The sequence below is a fragment of the Corapipo altera genome, unplaced genomic scaffold (assembly GCF_003945725.1).
Source record: "Corapipo altera isolate COAL_440 unplaced genomic scaffold, ASM394572v1 60913, whole genome shotgun sequence".
Classification (NCBI taxonomy): domain Eukaryota; kingdom Metazoa; phylum Chordata; class Aves; order Passeriformes; family Pipridae; genus Corapipo; species Corapipo altera.
Genome location: NW_020885044.1, coordinates 137,951 through 163,011, shown reverse-complemented (window position 1 = coordinate 163,011; position 25,061 = coordinate 137,951). Strand labels below are relative to the sequence as shown.

The 25,061-nt window shown below is 43.2% G+C and overlaps 1 protein-coding gene across 1 annotated transcript in view; it reads left to right on the top strand.

Moving 5' to 3' along the window:
* Window positions 1–21,299, top strand: part of LOC113959489 (E3 SUMO-protein ligase PIAS2-like) — a 34,957-nt gene extending 13,658 nt beyond the window's left edge. The window contains 8 exon segments of the mRNA XM_027668558.1: window positions 9,210–9,344; window positions 17,708–17,758; window positions 17,760–17,814; window positions 18,397–18,469; window positions 19,304–19,465; window positions 20,482–20,615; window positions 21,072–21,090; window positions 21,092–21,299. Of these exon segments, the coding sequence (XP_027524359.1) occupies window positions 9,210–9,344; window positions 17,708–17,758; window positions 17,760–17,814; window positions 18,397–18,469; window positions 19,304–19,465; window positions 20,482–20,615; window positions 21,072–21,090; window positions 21,092–21,293 (831 nt within the window). The 3' untranslated portion in view covers window positions 21,294–21,299.
* The last annotated feature ends 3,762 nt before the right edge of the window (window positions 21,300–25,061 follow it).

Here is a 25,061-nt window from a genome sequence, read left to right as displayed (position 1 = left end):
CCTCCCCCCCCCCCCCCCCCCCCCCGCCGAGCCCATGTAAACCGCGGGAGTTTCGAAATAAAGGTCTTTTCGCCATGGGACACCGAGAGGAAACTTGGTCGCTCTCTCCTCCTGCCGAAGGGGGACCGCATGACTGAGTTCTTCTCCGGGAAACCTCCAGTGGGGAGTCCACATTCAAGCTCTGTTAGTTTGCTGTGTGAGATAGCCATTACTACTGTTAATCATGTTACAGCCACTGCATGGAGTAATTGTGTTTTAGCCACCTATAGCAAACTGTGAAGGAGCTGGAAGCAGAATGGGAACAGTTCCAGGCGTGGAGAAAGTCATACAGCAATTGACAGGACTTTACAGTTGTATGTTGTCTCTATATTTGTAATAACCTGGGCATGCCCGGGCTTGCCATGAGTTTGCCTGCTCCCTGCTTCCCCGCTCCTCCCTCTGATTGGCTGAGAAAGCTGCAGTGAGGAGAGAACTACCATTGGACCTTTTCCTCCCCAGTTCCTCCCCGGTTCCACCCTCTTCTCCCGAGTTCTTAATCCCATTTGTTCCCCTGGTTGTCTGTCTCATGCTCCACCCCATGTTCTAGCCCTTTCCCCACCTGAACTCATAAAACCCCTGCACACCTCAATAAAGGATTCCATTTGCACCTCTACCTTGACTCTGGACCCGTCCATGCTGTGTCACAGCCCCATTCCCCTCCCCCCTCGGACCGTGGCAGCAAACCTCATCTATTGCAGTTAACATAACAAAATATGTCAAAAAACAGTGTCTGCATGAAGAATCCTCCTCCTAGGTATTCAAATTGAGTTTGACTTGATTGGTAGTAGTCCTCATTGTTTGTTTATATTTGTGATTGGCTTGAGTTCCTCCTTGTTATAAAGGAATGGTATCACCTTCTTGTGTACAAGTTTGTACACTGCTCTGCATCTGTCTGGTTAGTGCAGAATTCATTGTGAAAATGAAGAACAGACACATTTTAGAGTTCCTAGAATTTGCTGATACTGAAACAGAACAGTGTTGGCAGTCATATACTTGACTGGTGTCTGATGTTTAAAAACTAGTACATGGGCAGGACCACCTCAAGGTTTGGATATATACAAAAAGGGAAAAGCACCTCATTATTCTTGAAAAATCTCTGGAACGGGTATCTCTGTACAATAGAACAGAGAAACTCTTACGCAACCTGTTCTGAAATAGTTCTGTAAGCAATGGGTTTGGAAAAAATGTTGTGTGGAGAGAGAAGGTGTGAAACCTCTTTTTTAGAATGTCTATCACTACCTTGGTGTGTCAGATGTATTGTCCTGTATGCTCCCTCCTGCATTTGCAACCCATGATTGCTTTTTTTGCTTCTTCTCAACTTAAATGAGACTCTTTAGCTTCTTTTCCTCCTACTTCTTTAACCATTGCATCACTGTTCTTGTCTGTCTTCAGTGTGTTAAGAGGGTTTCTTTTGTATGTTTTCTAGTCAGTATTTTCTGCAAATGCCAGTTATGTTCTCTGATAAACTTGAGGATTTTCACCTTTCTTATGCAGATTGTCTTCCTTTCTTTAAGCAACCAACCAAAAAAAAAATTGGTCTGATGCTATCTTGTGGACATCAATGTTTGCTGATTCTCAGTCTTGTTAATATAGTTTATGCCCTGCTATGCTGCATTATGCTCTTCATTTTGTACATAACATGTCACAGTCATAGCAAAAATTGTTTGTAATCTTGGATTATTGCTTTGCTTTAGATCTAAATCCTGTAGGTTATTCCTGCACATCATGGTTCTTTAATCTGTTCAGCAGAACTTTAGGCAAGAAAGTGAATAAATGATTATTGTCTTGGCAACTTCCTTTCCTCTTCTCCTTCAATATGAACTGAATGACAAATACAGTCTCAATCCAAGTGCTTCTGCAAACATTTTCTGTTGATTTTTGTCACTGTCTGCATCCCTCTGGTGGTTCCTTTCTGTTGCAGGAAATGCAAGATAACTTCTTTGCCTCAAAGACCACTATTGTCCAACTCAGTAGTATTGGTGTTAGATAATTAATCAGTGATGCCAGCCTCTATTGCCAACTTGCACAATTTTTAAGTGAGTACTGTCTTTCTCTGGTATAGCAGTTCATGCCTCTGCAGATGTCTGTAAATTATCCTTGGTTGTTTCCTTGGCTGCAGTGCTCACTAGAAACTTCAGAAAAATGCTACCAGTGTACCAGTACTGCTTCAGGTTGTGCCAACTTATGTTAATGTGGTATTTCCTTGTATTCTTACAACTATCTGTGTCCTCCTCTTATAGTGTTGGTTATGACTTAAAAGGAGTAAATGTAGAGCCATGCATGCTGGTGTCCTGGCAAGTAACAAGGTTTTTATACATAATGCACTACAGCAGATGGTTCTCCTGTTGACTTTTCTTGTAGGCAAGACAAAATGTGAAAGTTCGAAAGGTAATTTGCTTCTCATCTCAGGGAACCTCCATAAACCACTGCAGGTCTCTTTCAAAGGCCAATATCAAATGTCAGGGAAGGTTGAAAATAACCAGATATGAAAAGCAATCATGCTTTCTGTTGATAGATTTTTCTGGCTATAGCAGATGATACCTGCTTTGACTAATATGGTTCTTGAAACAAGCATGGAAGACTGAAAGACACAAATAATGTTGACACTTGCTAGCCACTAGAATTGGTAGCTTAACTATACAGTGCTAGACCATGCTTGTTGCGATAGGTAAGCACAGTGCTCTTAACTCCTGGAAGGCTAGGAAGGGAAGGTTTTAAGTTGTTCTAGGAGTACAAGATTGAATCTGTTCTCAAGGTCATTGCAGAAGAAAACATCAAAAGCTTGACTGAAATGAAGCATGTGCACTGCAGAGTCTGCCTCTAAGAAAAAAAAAAACAAGAAAAAAAGTTGGGAAACATAAGAGAACTTGAATTCTTGCTCTCTTGAAAGCAAGGCAATTTCATTTTTAGGTTGGAGACCAGCAGGGTTACTGCGGCTGGTACAGTATGTGGGGAAAGACTCTCCTAAATATTGCAAGGATGGTGTGTTTGTCCACATAAGCTCATAAAGTCACTATAGAAAAGACTACTACAGCAAAGCAATGGGGATATATACCCTATAAATGGCTGAGGTTCTTATGTCTGATTAAAGAAATGGCAAATCATTCATTCTTTTATATGTGAAATTATCAGCAGTTTCCTTTCATCTGCTACCTAGATGTTCTGTGATAAAGTGCACATGGTAAGGTTCCTGGTAGTTACTGGGTCACTCATCTGGGGTGAAAACCATTAAAGGCAGTGATTACTCTGTGGTATACATGGCTAGTGAGTGGAAGAGGCTGTTTATTTCTGGTTTTAATTTACAGACTTGGGGTCTTCCACAGTAACTCTTTTCCCAAGCAATAGGATGTGAATGAGTGTGTTTCTCTGGGTAAAAAAAAAATATACATGTGTGTGTTTTTACAGCATATCCTTTCTGGAAGAGTTTCTTGTATAGAACAACACTGTCTTGAACTAAATAAAATCTGACAGTCAGTTCTGTGCAAGACATAGATATCATGGCGAGGCTTCGCGAACGAAGATTTAGGAAGGCTCTATCCACATTTGTTACAAACACGCTGGTGGCTAATGAGGCCAATACGAGATAGACATATCCAATTGCAAAAGGCACAGCAGAAAGATTCCTTAGGTGGTATATTCTGCAAGACACGATTCTTTCTGCGTTGTCTTTTCTTCTCAAGAGTGATCCTGCATGCACTCTCAAAGGAAACAGCAGCATTATAGATGGTGTGTCTCCAGACCTCCTGATTTGAGGCCAGAGTAGACCAGTTATGGTGATCAGTATGACCAAGGCTGAGATGTTGTTTCAGGGAGTCCTTGTATCTTTTATTTGGGGCTACCCTCTTGTGGCAGCCCGTGGCAAGTTCACCATAGAGCAAGATATTAGGGAGGCGGTGGTCCTTCATCCTTGAGACGTGCCCTGCCCAACGCAGCTGTGTTCTCAACAACATGACCTCAATGCTTGTGACTGCTGCTTGCTCTAGAACAGATGTTTTGGTCACATAATCTGACCAGTGGATGTTTAGGATTGTACAGAGGCAGCGTTGATGGAAGCGTTCTAGGAGACGCAGGTGGTGGCGGTAGATGACCCATGATTTGGAACCATATAAGAGCGTGGACAATACCATGGCTCTGTAAACACTGATCTTGGTGCTTTTCTTCAAGTGTTTATTCTGCCAAACTCTTTTATGGAGTTTTCCAAAAGCACTATATGCCTTTGCTAACCTGTTGTCTATGTCCCCGTCAATCTTACCATCTGAGGAGACGAGGCTACCTAGGTAATTAAACTGCTGGACTGATTTAAGCTCTGACTGGCCAATGGTGATATGGGGATGATGGAAGACTTCCTGAGGTGCCAGTTGATAGAGAACTTCTATCTTCTTTAAGCTGACTTCAACCCAAAGAGCTCAGCAGCGTCTGCAAAGCAGGATGTTAAACGCTGCAGAGCTGCTTCTGTGTGGGCAACAAGGGCACCGTCATCAGCATAAAGCAGCTCCCAGACAAGATGGTTTAAGGTGTTAGTATGGACCTTCAGTTGCCTTAGGTTGAAAAGGCTTCCATCAGTACGGTATCGAATGTAGATACCATCCTGATCATCGAGGTCTGCTGTGGCCCTTTGGAGCATCATGCTGAAAAAGACTGTGAAAAGGGTTGGAGCAAGAACGCAGCCTTGTTTCACACCATTCTTAATTAAAAAGGGCTCAGAAAGTGTGTTACCATATCAGACTTGTCCGTGCTGATCCTCGTGGAGTGAGATGATCATTTTAAGGAAGTTAGGGGGACAACCTAAATGTTCCAAAATCTGCCGTAGACCTTTTCTGCTCACAGTATCGAAAGCCTTGGTGAGGTCGACAAAGGTTACATAGAGACCTTTGTTCTGTTCCCTACACTTCTCTTGCAGTTGTCTGAGAACAAATACCATGTCTGTGGTACTCCTGTTGGCTCTGAAACTGCACTGACTTTCAGGTAGAATTCCTTCTGCAATAACGGGTATTAGTCTGTTCAAGAGTATTCTTGCCAGGATTTTGCCAGCAATGGAGAGCAGAGTAATGCCATGGTAATTTGAGCAATCTGATTTAATTCCTTTCTTCTTGTACCAAGTGATGATGACTGCATCTCGAAGGTCTGATGGTAGTTCACCTAGTTCCCAACTGCGCACCACAAACTCGTGAAATTTAGCATGGAGTGCAAGACCCCCATGTTTCCAGACTTGAGGTGGAATTCCATCAATCCCAGCTGCCTTGCCGATTTTCACCTGCTGTATGGCCTTGAGGGTTTCTCCTAAAGTGGGGGCAGTATCCAATTTGTACTTCACCAGTTGTTGTGTGATGGACTGAATTGCTGAGTCTTGGACTAAACGACTGGTACTGAAAAGAGTCTGAAAGTGTTCAGACCATCGATTCAGAATGGAGGTTTTATCTGTTAGAAGTGTTTGACCATCTGTGCTGAGTAGAGGGCTTTGGACCTGATATGTAGGCCCATATGCTGTTTTCAAGGACTCATAGAATCCTTTGTGATCTCCCGAATCTGCGCATAATTGAATTTTTTCTGCTAGATCGATCCACCACTTGTTCTGGATGTCACGGAGTTTCTGTTGGAGCTTGCTGCATGCGAGACAAAAGTCTGTTTTTCTTGCATGACAGGATGGAAGTGCAAGGTGTGCTTGGTGAACAGATCTCTTCTTCCTCAACAATTCCTGGATGTTTTGATTGTTTTCATCAAACCAGTCCTTGTTCTTCTTGAAGGAGACCCCTAAGGATTCTTCAGAGGATTGCAGGATGCTGTTTTTCATATGGTGCCAAATTGTTTCAGGAGAGGAATCTGTAGAATCTATGGAATGGTTTTCGAGCCTAGTTTGAAGGTTTGCCTGGAATTTGTCTCTCACTATGACTGATTGGAGATTGTTAACTTGGAGTCTCCTCCTTGGGATATTGCCCCTTTTAGGTTTGAATTTGAGATTGAAGTTGAGTTTGCAGCGCACAAGCCAATGGTCTGTTTGGCATTCTGCACTGGGCATCACGTGGGTATGGTGGTCATCGCGGACATCTCTCCATCGCACCAAGACATAATCAATGAGGTGCCAATGCTTAGATCTGGGGTGCATCCAGGTTGTCTTCAGACTATCTTTCTGCTGAAAGATAGTATTAGTGATGGTGAGCTGTTGCTCTGCACAGAATTCTAGCAGAAGTCGACCATTATCGTTGCAGTTTCCAACACCATTCTTGCCTAATATTCCTTTCCATCCTTCAAAATTCTTACCTACTCTGGCGTTGAAATCACCAAGGATAATGATCTTATCCTCTGCAGGCACCTTTTGGGTAAGGCGGTGCAGGTCAGTGTAAAATTTGTCTTTTTCAGCAGGGTCAGCTTGGAGAGTTGGGACATATATACTAAAGAGGACAACGTGTTGCTTGTTGTGTAGTGGAAGGTGTAGGGAGATAATGCGGTCAGAGTGACCTGTTGGCAGATTTTCGAGTTTTGGAACAATAGAGTTTTTGCTCATGAAACCAACTCCTGAGATATGCTTTTCGGTTCTGGGCTTACCTGACCAAAAGAGTGTGTAACTGGCACCATGTTCTCTGAGGCTGCCTTCCTTGTGAAGGCGAACTTCACTGAGAGCAACAATGTCGATGTTAAGACGAGGCAGTTCATGGACGATAAGGGCAGAATGACCCTCAGGATGTCCGCTATCTGCAGAATCAAACATGGTTCTGATATTCCAACATGCTAGAGTTTAGGTGCACCTTTGGAGGCAGGTGCATGCCTTTGTCTTTTGATCTTTGTGCGACCGCATTGGCAGAAGATGCCCGTTGGCCTGCGGTTAACCAACCGGGTGAAGGTGGAGATGAACTTTGTTTAGGCCACCTTTTCTAGGTCCCTCTCTGAGTGGAGCAAGCAGTGCTGTCCTTGAAAAAACTGCTTGGTCGTTCAGGGTGCTGCCCCAAGAGTCTGTCATCTCTGGTCAGTCTCAAATGACCAGTATCCTGAACCACCTGCATGCAGGGTTGGGTCTGCAGCTTCCAGCGCACCTTTCACCTGCCGTTTCAACCCTCTCCCGTCGCTGCAGGGCTTTTTGCATGTGGGTAAAACCTTCAAGCCTGCACAATGGATTTTTTAGGTGAGACGCAGTATGTGCGGAACTGAACCCACCCTTTAATCCTAAGGTTCATCTGTCAGGGCTGAGCGAGCTTGGACAGTGGCAGTGAGGTCCTCAGGACGTAGATTTAATTAGAGTGACCTTCTCTTAGATGGATGGCCTTACAGGGCTAAGCGAGCTCATCTGCCCAGGTTTGGAATAAGAGTTTTCCTTCTCCTAGGATGACTGCCAGAAGGCTAACGAGCTCATCCTGCCCAAGGATGTATTGTATCTGACCCTACGGTTTTGACCTGTCTGGCATGGGCGACCCTACCGAAGTTATGTACCATCGCCAGCATAGCTCACAACCACATAGGATTACACAGACTATATTCCTACTATTAAAATGATTAGGGTAAGTCTTACACTTCCTACTTTTCTGTCACCTGTCTATATTCAATCCCAGGGAAACACTCAGGATCAACCCTTTGTCCTGACCACCCTTTCAGGATGTAACGAATATATCCAGAACATGCCGAACCTGGGCAGTAGCCGCAGGTGAACCAAAGACAAACAAACGAACAAAACCGTTCCAGCCCCCGTACCCACCTAGGGCTCGAGTACCTCTCTAGGTCCCAACCTGGCCGAGACCCCCAACCCCCAGAGGAAACCATTATCCACCCTGACCTTATCCTCCCCCCACCGTGTTACCTCGTATCTTCCCACACACCACTAACCTGCCCACCCTCCAGTCCAAGGACCCCTATGGCTTGCCTGGAACCCTTCCCCTCCCCCCCCCAAACCAGACCGGCAAACCTCTGTGTGCTCCGAGGCTTCCACTCTCCTTTCTCACAAGGGCACAAAGCCACGCTGGCCAGCGAAACTCCCTCTCTCCTTTCCCCCGCTTGGGGGGGGGGGCGGCGGCCCTGCGCGGGCCTGACGGGGGGCCCCCCCCCAGCCCCACGGACTTCCAACGGGGGAACCGGACCCCTGCGCGGCCCCCGCAAGACATAGAGCTTCAATCTTTTATTGGCATCCTTCTGGTGCAGGATGAGTTTTTGAAATGAGTCAACTACAGACTGTCTGTATGAGCTCAGAACAGAGATTCTCAGTTCCTGTTGCAGACTGATTTGCTTTTTGTCATGACACATAAAGGGTGAGATGAATGAGCTACAGTTAGGTTGTATGCTCCTTCACATAGCACAAGTACTTTCTGCTTACAATACACTGGAGAGTATGTGTTTACCTAGAAGCAAATGGGAACTGGATGACTCCTGATTCAATTTACAAACATCATATAGGAAATAAAACTACAGAGAAAAGTTGTCAAGGTTATGAAATTTTTCATCAAAGCTGAGCAAACAATCTTTTTTATTTTGTTTCTGCAGACAACAGCAAAGCCTATTATTCCCTGCCCATGGCAAGGGGATTGAAACTAGATGATCTTTAGGGTCACTTTCAACACAAACCATTTTATGATTCTATGATCTCTTAAATACAGCTGATATTCTATGTACAGCCCTTCTTCAGGGACCTTGGCAGAGGACAGATGGCAAACCATAGCTAACTGGGTCAGGTGTAGTTGATGCGAGGAAAAGCAGGCACCAAGGAGATGGGGAGCTCTTGGAACAAGACTTTATTATTTCTTAAATAGAATCATTGAAGTATTTTCTGGGTGTGAAACACTGAGTTAACTCTTCATGACTTGCTGTGTTTGTCACTAAGGTTGTCCTTGCGATATTCCACTCCCTTTCAGAGTGTGTGTGTGTGTGTTTGGGGGGAACAGGCAAAGTATCAACATTACTTTTTACTATTTCAGTGAACTTACCTGGACCCAAACTGTGTTCTCTTTCACCTTTTCAGCATTTCTGTAAAACCACTTTAAAACAAAAAATACCTCATAATCATGGTTGACTTATAATGTTAGACTGTCAAAGACTGATATTTCTCAGATTGTGTTGGATTTGGTCTCCAGCCTACAGAGCTTCTAGATTTACCTGCTTCCCATAGAGCTACTTAAAACTAACAAGTCTGTATCAGCAGGTTTCAGAGTACAGCAGGGAGACTTGATAAAACATGTCATTTCTCCCCATAGGGATATGCTCCACCACCAAAAAGTGGAACTGAACAGAAGCGACCTGGGTGCCCCTTAAATATAACATCTCTAGTTAGGTTGTTGTCAGCAGTGGCAAACCAGATTTCCATTTCCTGGGCTTCTGAAACTGGAAAGGTAAATTGCATGTTCAGTAGGATGTGGGAAGTTGTCTAAATAACCACATCTAGCATTTCTTCTCCCCTACTGCCTGATGTTGCTGGCAAGACATCCATCAGCAAGTGTTTGGTATTAGGTGGCTGAACTTATCAGTGCCAGGAAAGAAAATTTGCTCCAGAACTGTGGTAATTTTCAGTAACATATATAAGATTCACATACAGATGGTAAAGACTTCCTTATAGAATTCACTTTAGAAAGCCTGCTGTTAGGGATTACCTGAAATGCATGTCAAAAATACCAAACTCTTTTTGTGGAGTAAATAGTACAAAATATGACAAAATAACAAATGGAAGACCTACTCTCTTCCTTGTAACCTGGTGGTGTGAAAAATGAAATTATGTAGCCATATATTCTAAGGTATGTTTCTCAGTATCTGTTGTAATTGCCCATTGGAGAAGACTTTTTAAACTAATCATTAATTATAGTTGAAAAGAAAATGGTCTTTAAAATGGCTGCATGGTTGCTTAGAAGTCCACCTATAGATTTTTTAAAGAAAGAAAGGGATTTAGAGGAATTTCTGAATTCATCTTATGTTTAAATAACTGTAGGAGTAACCCTTCCAGCTGTTGCTAAGTCGAGAACTACTTATTCCTCTATCTGTGATTAATTGTGTAAATGTTGTGGTTTATGAATGGTACTCCCCAATTTAGTGCTCCTCCTGAGACTCTCCAAACCATATGCTGCTGGTTCACTCCTCCGCTTTCCCCTCCCCCTCCCATCTGTGGCAGGATGGAGAGATGAATTGGAGGCACAAAAGGCAAGGATCACAGGTTGAGATAAGAACAATTGACTGGAAACAACAGTGAGATAAGAAAACAGTAAGAGCAACATTACTAATGACAGAGGGTACAAAAAACCCTATTCACACAGAAACCCCCCTGAAAATAGACAATACTGGATGGTTCTCTCTGCCATGCTTAATCAACCAGAAGGAACCCCTTCTCCCCAGAAGAGACTCCCTTCTCCCGCCAATCACGTGAGGTGGTATAGAATAACCTCTGGGTCCTAACTGTGCCCCCTCCTGGCTACTGCAAAAAAATAAGCCCATCTTGGCCAGAACCAGGACATTATGCACCCGTTATGCTATATCATCTACATCATGCCCACATACACCACCTTCCAACTATATACACATATATATATGTGTGTATATATATATACACACAAACACGAGTATCATTTCCATAGTCAGTGGCCGTCCCTCCAAGATGTCTGTTGAGTTCATTTAGTCTATGACTGTGGGTTCTATCCATCCTAGATGTATTCCAGGGCAGGAGGGTTGGTGTGCTGTCGGCTGGTTGCAAGCTGCATCAAGAGCTCACAACTGGTGTATCTGGAGCAGTTCATCCTCATTGTCCATGGTAGTTATGACATACAGTGGCAGTGTCATTCAGTAACCAATATCATACTGTATTAGGGAGGGGTTTGAACATACTGAAGTTTGAAAACCAAGACACCGTTGCAAGCTCAACAAAACCGATATTTATTACCAAGAGGTGGCCAACAAAACGAACAAACCCAAAAGGGAGGAAGGAGGAGAGAAATAAGCCCCCAGCACGACCTCCCCAGTTACCCAGCTGTTGCCCATAAAGTTATCTTACCGACCTAGCATGCCTATAATTACCCATAGCAGAAGCTGCATCCCTGGAGAGTCAGTAAATTCACAAACTGGCAGGCATCCCCGCCAAAAGGCAACATTGTCCTTGGTGTGAAGTTAGCTCCCCCCAAGAAAGCACTATTTGCTTTTTATACAATTAATTGAGTGACCACAACCTCCCAGGTGTGGCCAGCACTACCCAGCCCAAGGCCCTCAGTCCCACCTCCCAGTTATGTAAGTGCATCTCTTCTGCGCACGCGTGGCTTTCCCTGCACCTGCGTACTGTACTCAGGGGGATCTTTTCCAAATGAGTCTGGGGGTGTCCTTCATCATCCTCCTCCTCAATCTCTCCTTCAAGAGACCTTGGAGGACAACTAGCCAATCACAGAATACCAATTAAAACAGTTTATACAAGAAGCTCTCTTCAAGGACAAGTTTCCCATTTATCAGTGCTTGTTTTCCCATAACTTGGCAGGGAAAGAGTAAAACTTTCACAGGTGGCAGGGCCAAACACAGACCAAAAGTATCAGCATAAATTCACCCTGGTACACATACTGATGCCTAAAATGGAAGAAAAGAACTTTCTAGACAATATTAGTATAGATAAAGTAGAGAACAGTTCTTTAATTAAAGCACTAAAGGTACACTAAATACATAAGTGCACAATATAGCATAGGATTCCTACAATTTTATAACACTAATTAATTACCATGTCTAATGGATACATCCAACCTGAAAATTGTCTGCCCCCAGAACCTTCCTCAGGTCTGCCCCTTGGCACGCCTCCCCGGAATTGAGTTGGAGGTCTCAAGACCCCTTTCTTCTTCACCATCATCATCTTCAGTGTCACATGCCTTTTTTGGAGCTTCTCCAAGGTCTCTGGGCCGTCTAGGTTTCTTTGACTACAGTGATATCTTCTAGGTACATGTCCCAAACAAGATGTACTCACTAAAATCTTTTCCTTGAAAAGAACATTAAACAAAACTTGAAGAATTTCAGGAATTTGATACAGAGCATGAGAAAGGGAGTTTAGTAACTGTCAACTGCTATATTAAAATGTTAGAAACTATACAGCTATATTAAAAATCTATATGCTACAAATCTTAAGAATCCTAAGGCATCAAAACAATTCAACATTACAGACTGTTCTTACCCAAAATCAAATCCCCTTGAGGTACACATCGTGTTTCCCTGTCCCTCTGCATTACCCACCACCAAGTGCACCCAGGTCCTTGAGCAAAGACAGTCCCATGGATGGGTTTGCTTTTGCTTGAGGCAGCACTAATCCAAACTGCCTTCCCTAACGCATTCCTCATATGCACCGTGGGGACTTTATCACCTTCTACCCCTTCTATGGTACGTGGAGGTTCCCATTGGGCAGGGCCAGCTTGATTGGTAGAGCCTCTAGTGTGGGCAGGCTACCAGGCATGTCTGCCTTGACTGACAGCCCGGCTGCATGGCCTTCAGTGATGCCATATGCTTTCAGCAGGCCTTATGTACAGGACTTACCATGTACTTGTAGATCTAGGCCCAACCTTTCCCCACATGCACACACACACTCACAGTGAGTTGGTTCTGTCCCATATCAATAATTCAGTGAAATTTGAATCCAGTACCTCACAAGGTCCCCACTTAAAATCATTCTTCTTCCATGTCGCATGATAGAGAGGGTTTATAATCTGACTGTAATATGGAATATACATCCTCCAAAAACCCACAGTGTATAGGAAAGCCTGGGTTTCTTTCTTGTTGGTTGGTGAGGACATGGTTGCTATTTTGTTGACCATGTCCATTGGAATCTGACAATGTCCATCTTGCCATTTTACTCCTAAAAACTGAATTTCCTGGGCAACTCCCTTGACCTTACTTTGCTTGACAGCAAAACCGGCCTTAAGGAGGACTTGGATTATCTTCTCCCCTTTCTTGAAAACTTCCTGTGCTGTGTTGCCCTACACGATGATGTCATCAATGTACTGCAAGTGTTCTGGAGCCTCACCCTTTTCCATGTCAAATAATGGGTCTGTGTTTCCACCCCTAGGGCAGTCAGTTCCGGGTGTACTGGACGCCCCTCCTGGTGTAAGCAAACTGTGACCTGCACTCTACTTCCAAAGGAATAGAGAAAAACGCATTAGCAATGTCAATGGACTTACGCACTGGCCATATAGGACTAATAAAAGGTGAGTGAGTGTTGCTGACCACTCCCTGGCTCTCCAGTTCATGAATCATCTCATGAGTTGGCGTCACGGAGTCTTGGTTGGTGCGATATTGTTGACAGTGCACTGTTGTGGTAGCAATTGGTACCTGTTGTTCTTCAACCCTCAGCAGTCCCACAGCAGAAGAGTCCTCTGAGAGACCAGGCAAGGTATTCAGCTGTCTAATTTTCTCTGTCTCCACAGCAGCTATTCCAAAAACCCAATGATGTCCTTTTGGGTCTTTGAAATACCCCAGGAGAGGGTAATTTATGCAAGGATGCACAGGGCCTCTGGGCCAGCCACAGTGGGGGGTTTTTGCCATGTGTTCCCAGTCATGCTCACTTTGGCTTCCAATACAGTCAGCTGTTGGGATCCCCCTGTTACCCCAGAAATAGAGATGGATTCTGCCTCTACATATCTTGATGGCATCAGGGTACATTGTGCGCCAGTGTCAACTTGTACTCTTGTGGGTCTGATTTTCCAGGCCATTGGATCCACACAGTCCAGTAGATCTGATTGTCCCTTTGCTTCACCTGGCTGGAGGCAGGACCCCTCTAGTTCTGGCCATAGTACTCAGTGCTCACTTCTTGTAAATATGAACTGGAAGTCCCTTCAAGAGGACTGGAAATAACGTCATCCCTTCTATGAGTACTTGTTCACTGGAAACTGGAGCGGCATTTATCCTTGAAGAATTTCCTGTGGTGGTCGTTCTTCCTCTCAACTGATGTACCCACGCTGCTAGGGCAGAGGTGGGTTTTCCATCCCACTTCCTCATGTCCTCTCTGTGGTCATGCAGGTAAAACTACAGGTTACCTTGTGTTGTGTACCCTCTCTCTTGAGCAGGGGAGCGCTTGCTCCCAATAGCAGAGACTCTGGTCTGTACTGGCAGGGCATGGGACATTTCCTCTCTAACTTGCTCGAGTTTTTCACATCTGTCCACAGCCTTGGACAGTCTTTCCACATCCAAGGTGAAGGTTGATAAGGAGGAAAAAAGATGATCTTCATATTGCTGGAGTCGGGTAGTCACCTGAAGTACTGTTTGTCTTCCTTCTTTCATTGACATCAACATCAATGAGTTGGCGTACGGCAATGGCACGCTCCCTACAAATGTCTGCCACATGTATTGTGTACACTGGACCTCATCTGGATCTACAGGGGACTGCTCATTATTTGAATCCCTATAGATTACCTTCAGCAAAGCTAATTCTCTCAGGTACCGGATACCTTTCTTCATTGCATTCCACCTGCTTGGGCACACTACTAGATTATCCTTGAGAGAATACCTTTCCCTCACTATTGACATTAGTTGCCTCCAGAGGCTGAGAGATTCTGTCCTCTTCCCAATCCCCTTGTCATTGCCCGCATCCTGGGACAGGGGGGATCGCATTTACTTTGCTTCACTACCATCTATGCGCAGCAATATCCCAGCATTGGAACAACCAGGTCACCAGGAGCTCACTTGACTGGCAGTTGAAATCTTTTCACATATCTCACAACTCACCTGGAGATGGGGATCGGATGATTATCTCTGGCCCTTGCCCCTTCCTCCTGTTGTGAGATCCCTCCTTCCTCCTCATCCCTTACTAGGCAAAGTGATTGTCTTCATTTCTTCTTCTGTATAGGGGCAACTGCTACCAACATGAGTTGTTCCTCTGGTTCAACTGCAGTTTGAGTAGCCACAGTGCCTGTTGGTCTCCTTTCCTCCTCCCCCTGAGGGTGCTGTCTAGTATTGAGCAGTGTCTGATAAATAGTATCCAGGGCCCAGCACAGTGCAATAAGTTGCTCCTCTCTGGAGTTGCCATAGCATTTTTCTTTTAAATATTCTGTCACTTTATCAGGGTCCTGTAGTTGTTCAGGGGTGACCTTCCAAAATACCGGAGCAGAGAATTTACCTATTAACTGACCCATTTCCCCCCATGTTCCATGCCACTCATGACTATTCCCCCTCTTTGCAGATCTCTGAAAGACCTCCCTAGAAATCTCTTTCTTGTCTTTAAATATGGTGTAGACTGCACTGAGGAGACCTGGCAGACTTAGCAACAAGAACATTCTTTCCTTAACATCCAAGAGAAATTCAAAATTCTCAAAAACTGTTGTAACAGGCCTGAAGGAGGAAAAGGAGTTGAAAAGCTGGGGAAAATCATCTTCCCCCATTCTTCTCACAGACTGGGTACGATTATGAATGGACTCCCAAAGGTAGCACCCAAGGTAAGGGTAGGAGAGAAACACTGAATACACATCCCAAATGACCCTGATTGCCCTTGATGTCATAAACTCATATCCCACAGTACAGCAACAAAGCAATCCTGATCCCTCTCCCTGCTCTGAAAAAGAACATCACAAGGATCACATATGGGAATATATACAGGGTTTGGTACCACATACACATAAACAGACCAAGCAACATTGTGACCAGTGGCTCTGTGTCTAATACAACAAATGATTGGATCAAATTTGTTTCTAACCCACTCTGGGCAGATCTGTTGTTATCTTAACCCTTTGAGCCTCACGTTGGGCACCCAATAAGACTGTCGCGGTTTAGCAGTGGTACTCCCCAGTTTAGTGCTCTCCCTGAGACTTTCCAAACCACAGGCTGCTCACTGGCTCCCCTGCTTTCCTCTCCCCCTCTGCCCTGAGGTGAGTTGGAGAGGAGAATTGGAGGCACAAAAGGTAAAGATAAGAACAATTGACTGGAAACAGCAGTAAGATAAGAAAACTAACAGTAACAGCAACAATACTAATTGCAGAGGGTACAAAAAAGGAACAATTCACACAGAAATGCCCCTGACAATAAACAATACTGGATGGTTCCCTCTGCCATGCTAATCAACCAGAAGGAACCCCTTCTCCCCAGAAGAGACTCCCTTTCCCCCTTGGCAATCATGTGAGGTGGTATAGAATAACCTCTGGGTCCTAGATGTGCCCCGTATTGCAAAAATTAACCCTGTCCTGGCTGGAACCAGGACAGTAAATCCTTCTGGATTCAATTATCCAAGTAGCTTACATCTTTTTTCTTCAAAATCAAAATCTGGAATAGACATACCTCATGTTTCAAAGTGAGACTCGAGTATAAACTTTTGTACACTAATAAAATTTTAAAAAGAAATTGGAGAGAAACCTAATATTAAGAAAATAAATGAAGGGCAGTGCGGACAGCAAAGGTGCTTTCTTTCCTAAAACAGAGGTGGAGGGAAAGAGCTAGGCTGTTTCTTCCCAATTGGAAAGCACAGAAATCCTAAAATTACTACAGTGCTGTGTGTAGTCTTGGCCTCTCCCCCTGACCCCTTCTTTCTTCCTCCACTGTATCTGCCAAAACATATTGTCACAGAAGCAAATGACTTGTAAGTTGTCCCAGCATTACTCCTTTACCTGAGAGGTAGAACAACTTTTTTGGTTTAATGTTGGTGCCAGAACTCATGTAGCAGCCATCACTATTCATCTTCAAAGTGAGGCCCTGGGGGCTAGTGTGGAGTATCAGCAGGCTCACATGGTGAGGGCTTATTGGCATGGACTTGACTGATAGTGGAGGGTTGCTGAGCAAAGAAGGCATTAGCCCCTCAGCAGTGACCAGACTTGAGCCTGTAACATTCTTTCTGTAGGCAGTGTATGGCCATTCTTTAAGGAAAAAAACCAAACAAAACCCCACGTTTCCTTGTGGTGTCTCATGCATTTAGATCACTTTATCTGTTCATCTAGGTAAGAGTTGTTTTTCTATAGGTGGTTAAGGAGGAGCAGGGCAGTAGGTGTTCTTGTTTAAAATTCTTGTACAGTACCCAGACAGTATAGGAGCCATAGGAAGGTGGCTGGCAGGTAGTGGAAATAAGAGATTGCAGGTTGTGTTCGTTATACATATGAAACCGTTATTATTCTGCAGTAGCAGGACTTGCAGAATTTTCTCTTCGTTAGTGGCTTGAAGAGAGAGTGAATGCTGAACAACAGAAGCTGGCAAGAGGTGTGAATTAGGGAAGAGTAGTAAATGCTAGGGAATGGGGCCAACCTTAGTGGAGCGGACATGGTATAACAAGGATTGGTTTAAAAGTGCAGAGCAAGCTAAAGAAAAGGTACAAAGAAACTGGTGCAGTTGTGTGCCTTTAGAAGGTGTTGTGTTTGCATCTGAAAGACTATCATCTTCTGTTGTGTGATTGTCTCTGAGCTCCCTACTAACAGGTTGACATTGGAAAAAGGGAAGGATTTAGACAAATGTGAGAAGTTCTTAAAGACTATATGTATGAGATGTGTCACTATGTAAATCATCTTTCCAAGAAAAGAACTTAGATTGTCTCTTGGTTGTGGAATTATTTTTCTCAGTTAAGTCATAACTGGAGTAGGACAATTGGACTTGATTGGCAGGAGAATTCTGGCAGAGTATTGGACTCTTTCACAGTCATCTGTCAACGCTTTTCATAACTATTAAGCAAAAAAGAATCACGTGTGGTTTTTTTTGCTGTATGCTACAACTAGTGTAAATATCTGTTGTTGTAGTGGAAGTACTGTATGAAATCAACATTAATCTTCGATCACTCTTTTTGTAGAATTACTCCATGTCTGTGTTTCTCGTTCATCAGCTCACTTCAGCTATGCTTTTTGCAGAGGTTAAAAATGAAAGGTATCAGAAACCCTGATCATTCCAGAGCACTAAGTCTAATTAATTTACCTGTCTGTACTTTTTGAAGGTGGTTGGTGGCTCTTTAAAACTAGAATTGGTAATACTTAAGGAATTTGCAGCATTTTGAGAAAAAAGTCAGTGCCCAGAGTATCAAAGGTTCCCTTTGCTGTTGCTGAGGCATCACACACTTTTTCAGTGAGAGTCCCTGTGCTGGTAGGGAGCACACCATCTGAAATGTTTTTATGGGAATACCATGAGCACCACTTACTGTGGTGGGCTGTGAGGTGCAGGTAGATGTCCTAAATTCTTTTCACTTGCATGTGATGCTGATTGTACCGCACTCACTGATAATTATTTTATCTCTTCGCATGTTGGGTTGAGTTTGCTCTACTGACCATTGTGGTTGTTAGTCCATCTGCTGCACAACAAACAGTGTTGTGATGCACAGTGTTTGACAGTTGCTTATAATTAGTGAAGCTATTGTTGTTTGATATTGCTATGAACTAGTTTTCTAGATGCTTAATTTTCTTAGATAGCTGGAAATAAAGGGCATATACTGGTGAATGAAGATTAGTGTTTTAAATGATGTCTGTGTATAACTTCTTATTTTAGTAGTTAAAGAAAAACTAACTGCAGATCCTGATAGTGAGATTGCCACAACCAGTCTGCGAGTATCTCTGATGTGTCCTGTAAGTACATCTGGAAATTACCAGATACAGATTTCTATTTTTATCTGTAGTGCAGAGTTGGGTTGGCTTAAAAGGACCCACTTTAGAAACTTCACTGACTTTTGTTCTATACTGATTCATTACTATAAAATAGTGGGGAGAAGGGTGCATCTACAAGCATCTGAATGTAGCAGCATTCACCCAACTATGGTTTCGGACTGTGAATGCCTCAGATGTAATGCACTCATAATCAAGTTGCTACTCGGGTGTGTATAGTGAGGTCTTTAGAAGGAGTAATCTGATATATTGAGGCATTCAGACTAATTGGGCAGTGACAGAATAATTAAAGGATACAGTGGGAAATAAAACTTCAGATCTGCTCATCTTGGTGGTATTGCTTATACTGTAACAAACAAAAAAAATTGATCACTGTGTAACAAGGCAACACTGCCTTGGGGTTTCTCTTGCCAGGTAGAAACTGGTCTTATGTTTGTGACTGGTCTGTTAAACATTAAAATGGGTATTATGCCATTCCGAGTCTAACATGCAACTGAAACTCAAAAACCCCCTTGAAATATATGGCTAAAAGAAAATTATAAAAGTGGGTACTTCAGTAAAAAAATCCCAGAAATAACGTTGATGCAGGTCCATATGAAATGTTTCTGACAACTCAGTGAAGACTTTGAGGATGGCTTTATTGTTCCTTTAAGTGCACTGTAAGTACTTTGATAGCGTGGATTTGCTTGCAGCACCCTTAGCACTGGGCACCTTCTGTAGTGAGAAGAGAGAGTTGCTAGCCATTCAGATCTACTCCATGTCTTCTGTTCTGATGCTCTTTAAATGCATCTCCTGCAACTGGGAAAAATGAGACTGACAATCCCATGCCGAACTGTTACTTGCACACACTTGCAATGTTTTGATGCTGCTCTTTATCTTCAAATGAATGAAAAGAAGCCTACCTGGATCTGCCCTGTCTGTGACAAAAAGGCAGCTTATGAGAGCCTAATATTAGATGGGTAAGAGACTGGGTTTGCAGATTACACAATCACTTAACATTTTTCATTATGTACTCAATAGCTACTTTTGTGACTTGAGGTTTAGCCATTTCATACTATTTGCTTTGTCAAAATACTTTAGGTTGAGAGGAACTATTAGACTGTTAACTTCTCTTATCATGTAAAGAACTCTCTATCTCCTAACTGCATCATCAAACTCTTGAGCCTCAGTATATTTCCTCTGAAGAAATCCAAGTCTAACATCTAAGGATAGGTCTCCCTTTCATGTGACCCTATCTCTGAAGCTATTAACTTTAAAATTTAACTTTTAACTCATAAAAAAGTGTCAAATTTGGTTCAAAGTATGATTATTTCTGCTTCTGTATTGAAATCTATGAATTGCAGTAATGTTGGAGTGGAATATGAGTAGGTTGGGATACTCTTTTAGTTTTCGATGTCTGCAAAGGCTGTAATTACAGGCTTTCAGGTAAGAGGAACTAGTGAGAGAGTACATGCAATGGGTGGAAGGTTGTGATAGTTTCAACCTAGGCCTTCCTGGAGACCATCTTGTAACCAGGAAGGAACTAGAGAAGTGACCAAGGAAGTATTCCATGCTATTCCTTTACGTAAACTGAGGTATAAATAAGCCGGTCAGAGACCTCTCTCTCTTCTCTTCTGGCGAGGTTTGGGAACAGTAGGTCCCTGCGTCGGTCTTGCTTATCTGGAGCTGAGGCCTGCAGCGACTGCTGTGATCTGCCACGCATGAAGGGAGAGTGCTAGGCCGGGTCTGACTGTCCTGCTTTTCTCAAGGGAAGTGGCAAGATTTTACTAGTTCTTAATTTTGCTGGTTACCAGGTTTTTCGATTGTGCATACCTGTTTGGTTTTTGTCCCTTTTTGTCCTTTTTTTTTCTGTTTTCCCTTCCCCTCTTTCCCTTTTGGGGGGATCATAATTAGCTTTTCCACTGTGTCTCCTTTTCACTTAGAATAAAAATTTCACTTGGAATCAAAAATGAAACCACTCAGCCTTATTTTTCAGGCTCTTTATGGAAATCCTTAATGAATGTTCAGATGCGGATGAGATCAAATTCCAAGAGGATGACTCCTGGTACCCCATGAGGCCAAAGAAAGAAACTGTGAAAGTCTCAAGTCCACAGTGCACCAAAATACAAAGTATGTGCATCTGGGTACTGGTTGCAAACCAACAAAAAGTCTTGGAGACTTAGTGGTAGTTTGGATAATGTGTGTGAATGTTGGTGTTCGTTTTGTGCAGGGCTTAATACTTCTGACCTTCTTGTCATATAAGCTAAAAAGAAAGGGTTGTGTCTCTAAAAGTGTGTATTTTTTTGTCTTTGTCTTTGCTCGCTCTTTATAATAGCAGTTAAGCAAACAAAAACTTGTTCTTGTTTTAGGTCCTTAAACTGATAAGTGAAGACTAAAGCTTGTGTTTTGATATTCTCAACATGACACACACAGAATATTCATAAAATAGTTCCTGGGCCATAGAATTCTCTGTAGTGGCCAGAAAAATAATCTAAACCAGGATTTGAGTTCCTGGTTCTGTTGCAGATAGAAACTGCTGATGTCAAGAGCATTTAGAAAACAGTCATGTTCTATTATCTTCTTTAGGTTCCAGTGTTTTTAGCAAACTGTTCTGTGACAGTGGCCAATGAGGTAAACAAGGAGAAAGTTGATGTTATTGACTTGACAATAGAAAACTCTTCTGATGAAGAAGAAGATCCTCCTGCCAAAAGGAAGTGCATATTTATGTCTGAAACACAAGGAAGCTCAACCAAAGGGTTTGTCAATTTTAAAGTTAGTTGTTATTCTGTAATGTCTCAGATAAACTGATCTGTAGAGAAATGGATTTGTAATGTCTCTTCAGGATCCAGCTCCACACTTCCAGAGAAGAATTTCTAGGCCTCTCCTTGCAGAAGGTGGTATTGATACAGTACCTTTGTACAGGCAAAACGCTATTAAATAATTTTGCATATCACAAAAGACGTGTGCTCGCTGTTGCTGTGTTTGCAGGGACATTTCTCCATAGAAAAGGAATTTGATTAAGCTAATGGAAAGGATTCTCCTGAGAAAGTAGATTATGCCAAGTGGAGGAGTTTTATGCATTCTTGTTAAGTTAGTGTCATCTTAAAGGCTTTTTTCTCGGTGTCTGTTATACCCTTCATCTAATGTGCTCTGGTTCCCAGGAAACAAGACTGTGTTGCATTTCATCCATCCCATCAGTTTTGGAAGGGAGGCACTTTGCTGTTTTGAATCAAAACAAGATTTTCCTCCATCTCTCTGTTAAACTCTGGAATGTCTTGGACACTGTTGTTGGCCATGGTTATCAGTCAGTCCTGCAACTTGGTTAGCACAACCAGCAACTTCCCAAGTACTCTATCAGCTGCTCCATCTTTGTTGTCATGCCTGACTTCAGTGGCAGACTTAACCAAGTTCTTTACTGTTGTGCCAACTTCTGTCTGTCTCAATCTGCACACCTTGGCTGCAGGTGCTGTTTGTGGCTTCCATAACATTCTTTCTCTTGGCCCAGAAGGCACAGGAGACCTGCAGGGAGTGAGGGACACTGGTTAGGCTCACCAGCACTCACTGTTCCACGAGGCGATTCCAAGCATCAGCTTTTAGTAATGGCTTATTAATGTTGCATGAGGTGTATGTCTGACAGCGTAGTGGCTTATGTCTTGTACTAAAATAATAGTAATACAAACAAACACCTGTTTTACCAGTTCTTGAAGTAATGAGCAGGTGTAATGTCTCTAGCCCACAGGAACGTATGGTTTTTGGTGAGCAAATAGTTGGTCATCTTCAACCACTTTCAGCAGCAATACAGTTGTTGCTTTTTGTGAGGATTGTGGAGGAGTCCCTCTGCAAGAGGCCCAGTTTCTTATTTTCTAAGAAAAAATAGCTACAAATACATGTCTTAATGAAGTTTCAGAAGGCACCAAGACTTCCTTCCACGCTCCTGTGTTTGTTTGAGATGGCTATGTGCAACCATAATTGTAGAAGGACTGAGTTTTCTTGTCTCTCTGTGACCCATGTATTTTCCTTACTGTTTGGGTATGGATATGGCATGTTTTCATTCTTCAAACCCAAGTCAAGACAGGGTTTTGGGTAATAGCTTATCTCCTGTAAACAATGTTTCCCAAATGCTAGTTTTGGCAAAACTGGGGTGTCTTCTTATAGGCAGAAACAATGTAGGCTGAAGTATAAGGTACTTGAGAAGGAAGGGTCTAAAATCCAAGCTTCTGAATTCAGAAGTAGCAAGGCAGCAGTCTGGGAAGGAAGACACAAGTGTATAACACTCATGGCTGGTGGGTTGGAGGAAGCAATGTTGAGCAGTTGGGAACGGGATTCTGGGTGTTTCCACCTGACTCGGAGTTTATGAGATATTTTATACATGTGGCTGGTGCCTGAATTCCTGTGGTGTTATCTTTAACACTGCTGTGAAGTAATTGGGCAGCAGGTGGGGATGCAAAAGAGTTTTAACTGGTTGCATGCTCCTGGAGAGCTGAACTTAGCTTGGGTTCAGGCTGTGAGTAAATATGGGTTTGATATTTAACTCCCACATGGGTTTGATATTTAACTCCAGCGCCATCTTGGAGTGGCGCAGTTAGAAATTCTTGAACTGACGGGGCAGCGAGAGGGGGTCCCTCCGGCTTCCCAGGGAGACGAATGAAGCTGAGCGGCATCAGAGCGATCGCGTCTGCTCGCCTGGGATTCAGCATGGGTGGAAGGGTGGATGGATGTGGCAGGACCCGGCCCGCGTCTGCGGTGGCTGTGCCTCCCAAGAGCCCCCCTCCCGGGGACGCTGCAATGGCAGAAGGCACTCAGGGATGGGGGTTTTCCGTGCACGGCAACTCCATAGTTTGTGAGCTAGTTCCCCCTTTCTCTGTCTCCTGGAGTGAGTCGGTGGGTTTTTCAATTTCTTTTTGCTCCGGGAGTGGCGTTTTTTTAGAAGATCTATTTTTTTGAGTCTCAAAGACTAAATGCCATGGTTTCAAGATACTAACTGCCTGTTTATCCCCTTGAGTTGTGGCATCCCAGAGCTTAATTCCTATATGATCCCACTCCGAGACATTAAAAATATTTGAAACAGTTAAACTGGGTTGATTTTTCTGTGCCCAAAGTAGCAAATTTTGCAGCGGCAGATCATTTACCTGCGACCCATGCTCTTTGAGCAGGTGTTTCATAAATTCATATACATCTTTTTGCTCAGAGGACATATTTAACCCCATTATTACAATTTTCTTCTACTTATTAACTATTCTTCAATCATTCACGACCGCTCACCTCACTGTACTGCAGTAAGGGATCCTGGCGCCTTTTCCAGAATTCTTTCTCTTCTCTTTCCATCTTCTGATGCTTTCATACATCTTTTTCATCTGATTTCCTTTTTCCAAAACTTGCTAGTTTTAATGAAGTAACATCAGGCAGTGCTGGAGGGAAGTCCGAAGAATCTACGTCATCGTACACATCCTCTCCACAGTCTTTTCCAGACAGCTTTGTTGAAGAAGACGTGCTTGCTATGGGATCTCCATCATCAATTTCATCGTAAATATCTTGATTAAAAGGAGGAGGAGGTGGGAACACATTTCCAGCTTCACTATTGTCAGAGCTCAGGCTCATCAAGCTCTCCTGCTCTCCAATGTGGGAAACCAAACAGGTGTTCAGCCTGGAAAGCCAGAGGCAGCTGCCCAGCAAGAGGCCTCAGAAACAACAATGGAATCCATCAGATGGCCTTGGGCACTCTGCGAGAGTGCAAAAAGAAGCTGCTAACTTCAGTGGAAGGATACCTGTGGTGAACACCTGTCACCAAAGTTAAAAATGAGAAAGAAAAGACTACTTAACTCCCTTTATGAAATATGTATTGATTTATAATTAATAATGACAGTGTGTTGTTAGAAAATTTTAATAGTGGAGATAAGTTTGAAAAAAGTGTGTAACAATATGTTAAATAGGTCCATGCATGCCTCCTTCCCTGTAGCCTAAAAATTCCTGCGCTAGGTGAGATAAAAATGCTTTTATGTAAACTTTGCAGGCCATTCCAGGTGATTTCTGCTCCTTTCAATTCGATGAGGAGGACAGAAGAATAAAACCTCTTTTTTAGTGACACAGTCAGATTGTCTCTATTAATAGCCAACATCAGTAAAAGAAGTTAAAACTGTGTCAGGTTAGGGTTTAGGCATCGGCAGTAATCTGTGTTTCAGGGGCTGCATAATGGTCAGTCATGCCCTTGGCGTGACAGGGTGGCACTGAGAAACAGTTATGTGGAGAAACTGAAACAAGTGCTCTCCTCCTGGCTCTGGCTACCTGCACATCCCTCCCAGGGTACTCCACAGATAGATACCCATTTCTGTCTCTGAATAGTAGACTGTTATAAATGACTCCAGTGCTGTACTTTGTTTTAATGCTAACTTGCTCTTATGTCACAGCTGCTGTTGCGAACCAAGATATGGTCATGTTATTATGAAGACTGTTATGAAAGAGGAAATTAGAGTAGAATGCTGTGTAGTGAGTAGCCATGCTGTGTTATAACATAGTGACTCTGTGAATGAGAGTGCACAGCAGTGCATAATTTCTCTTCTGTAACTAACAGTCAGGTTA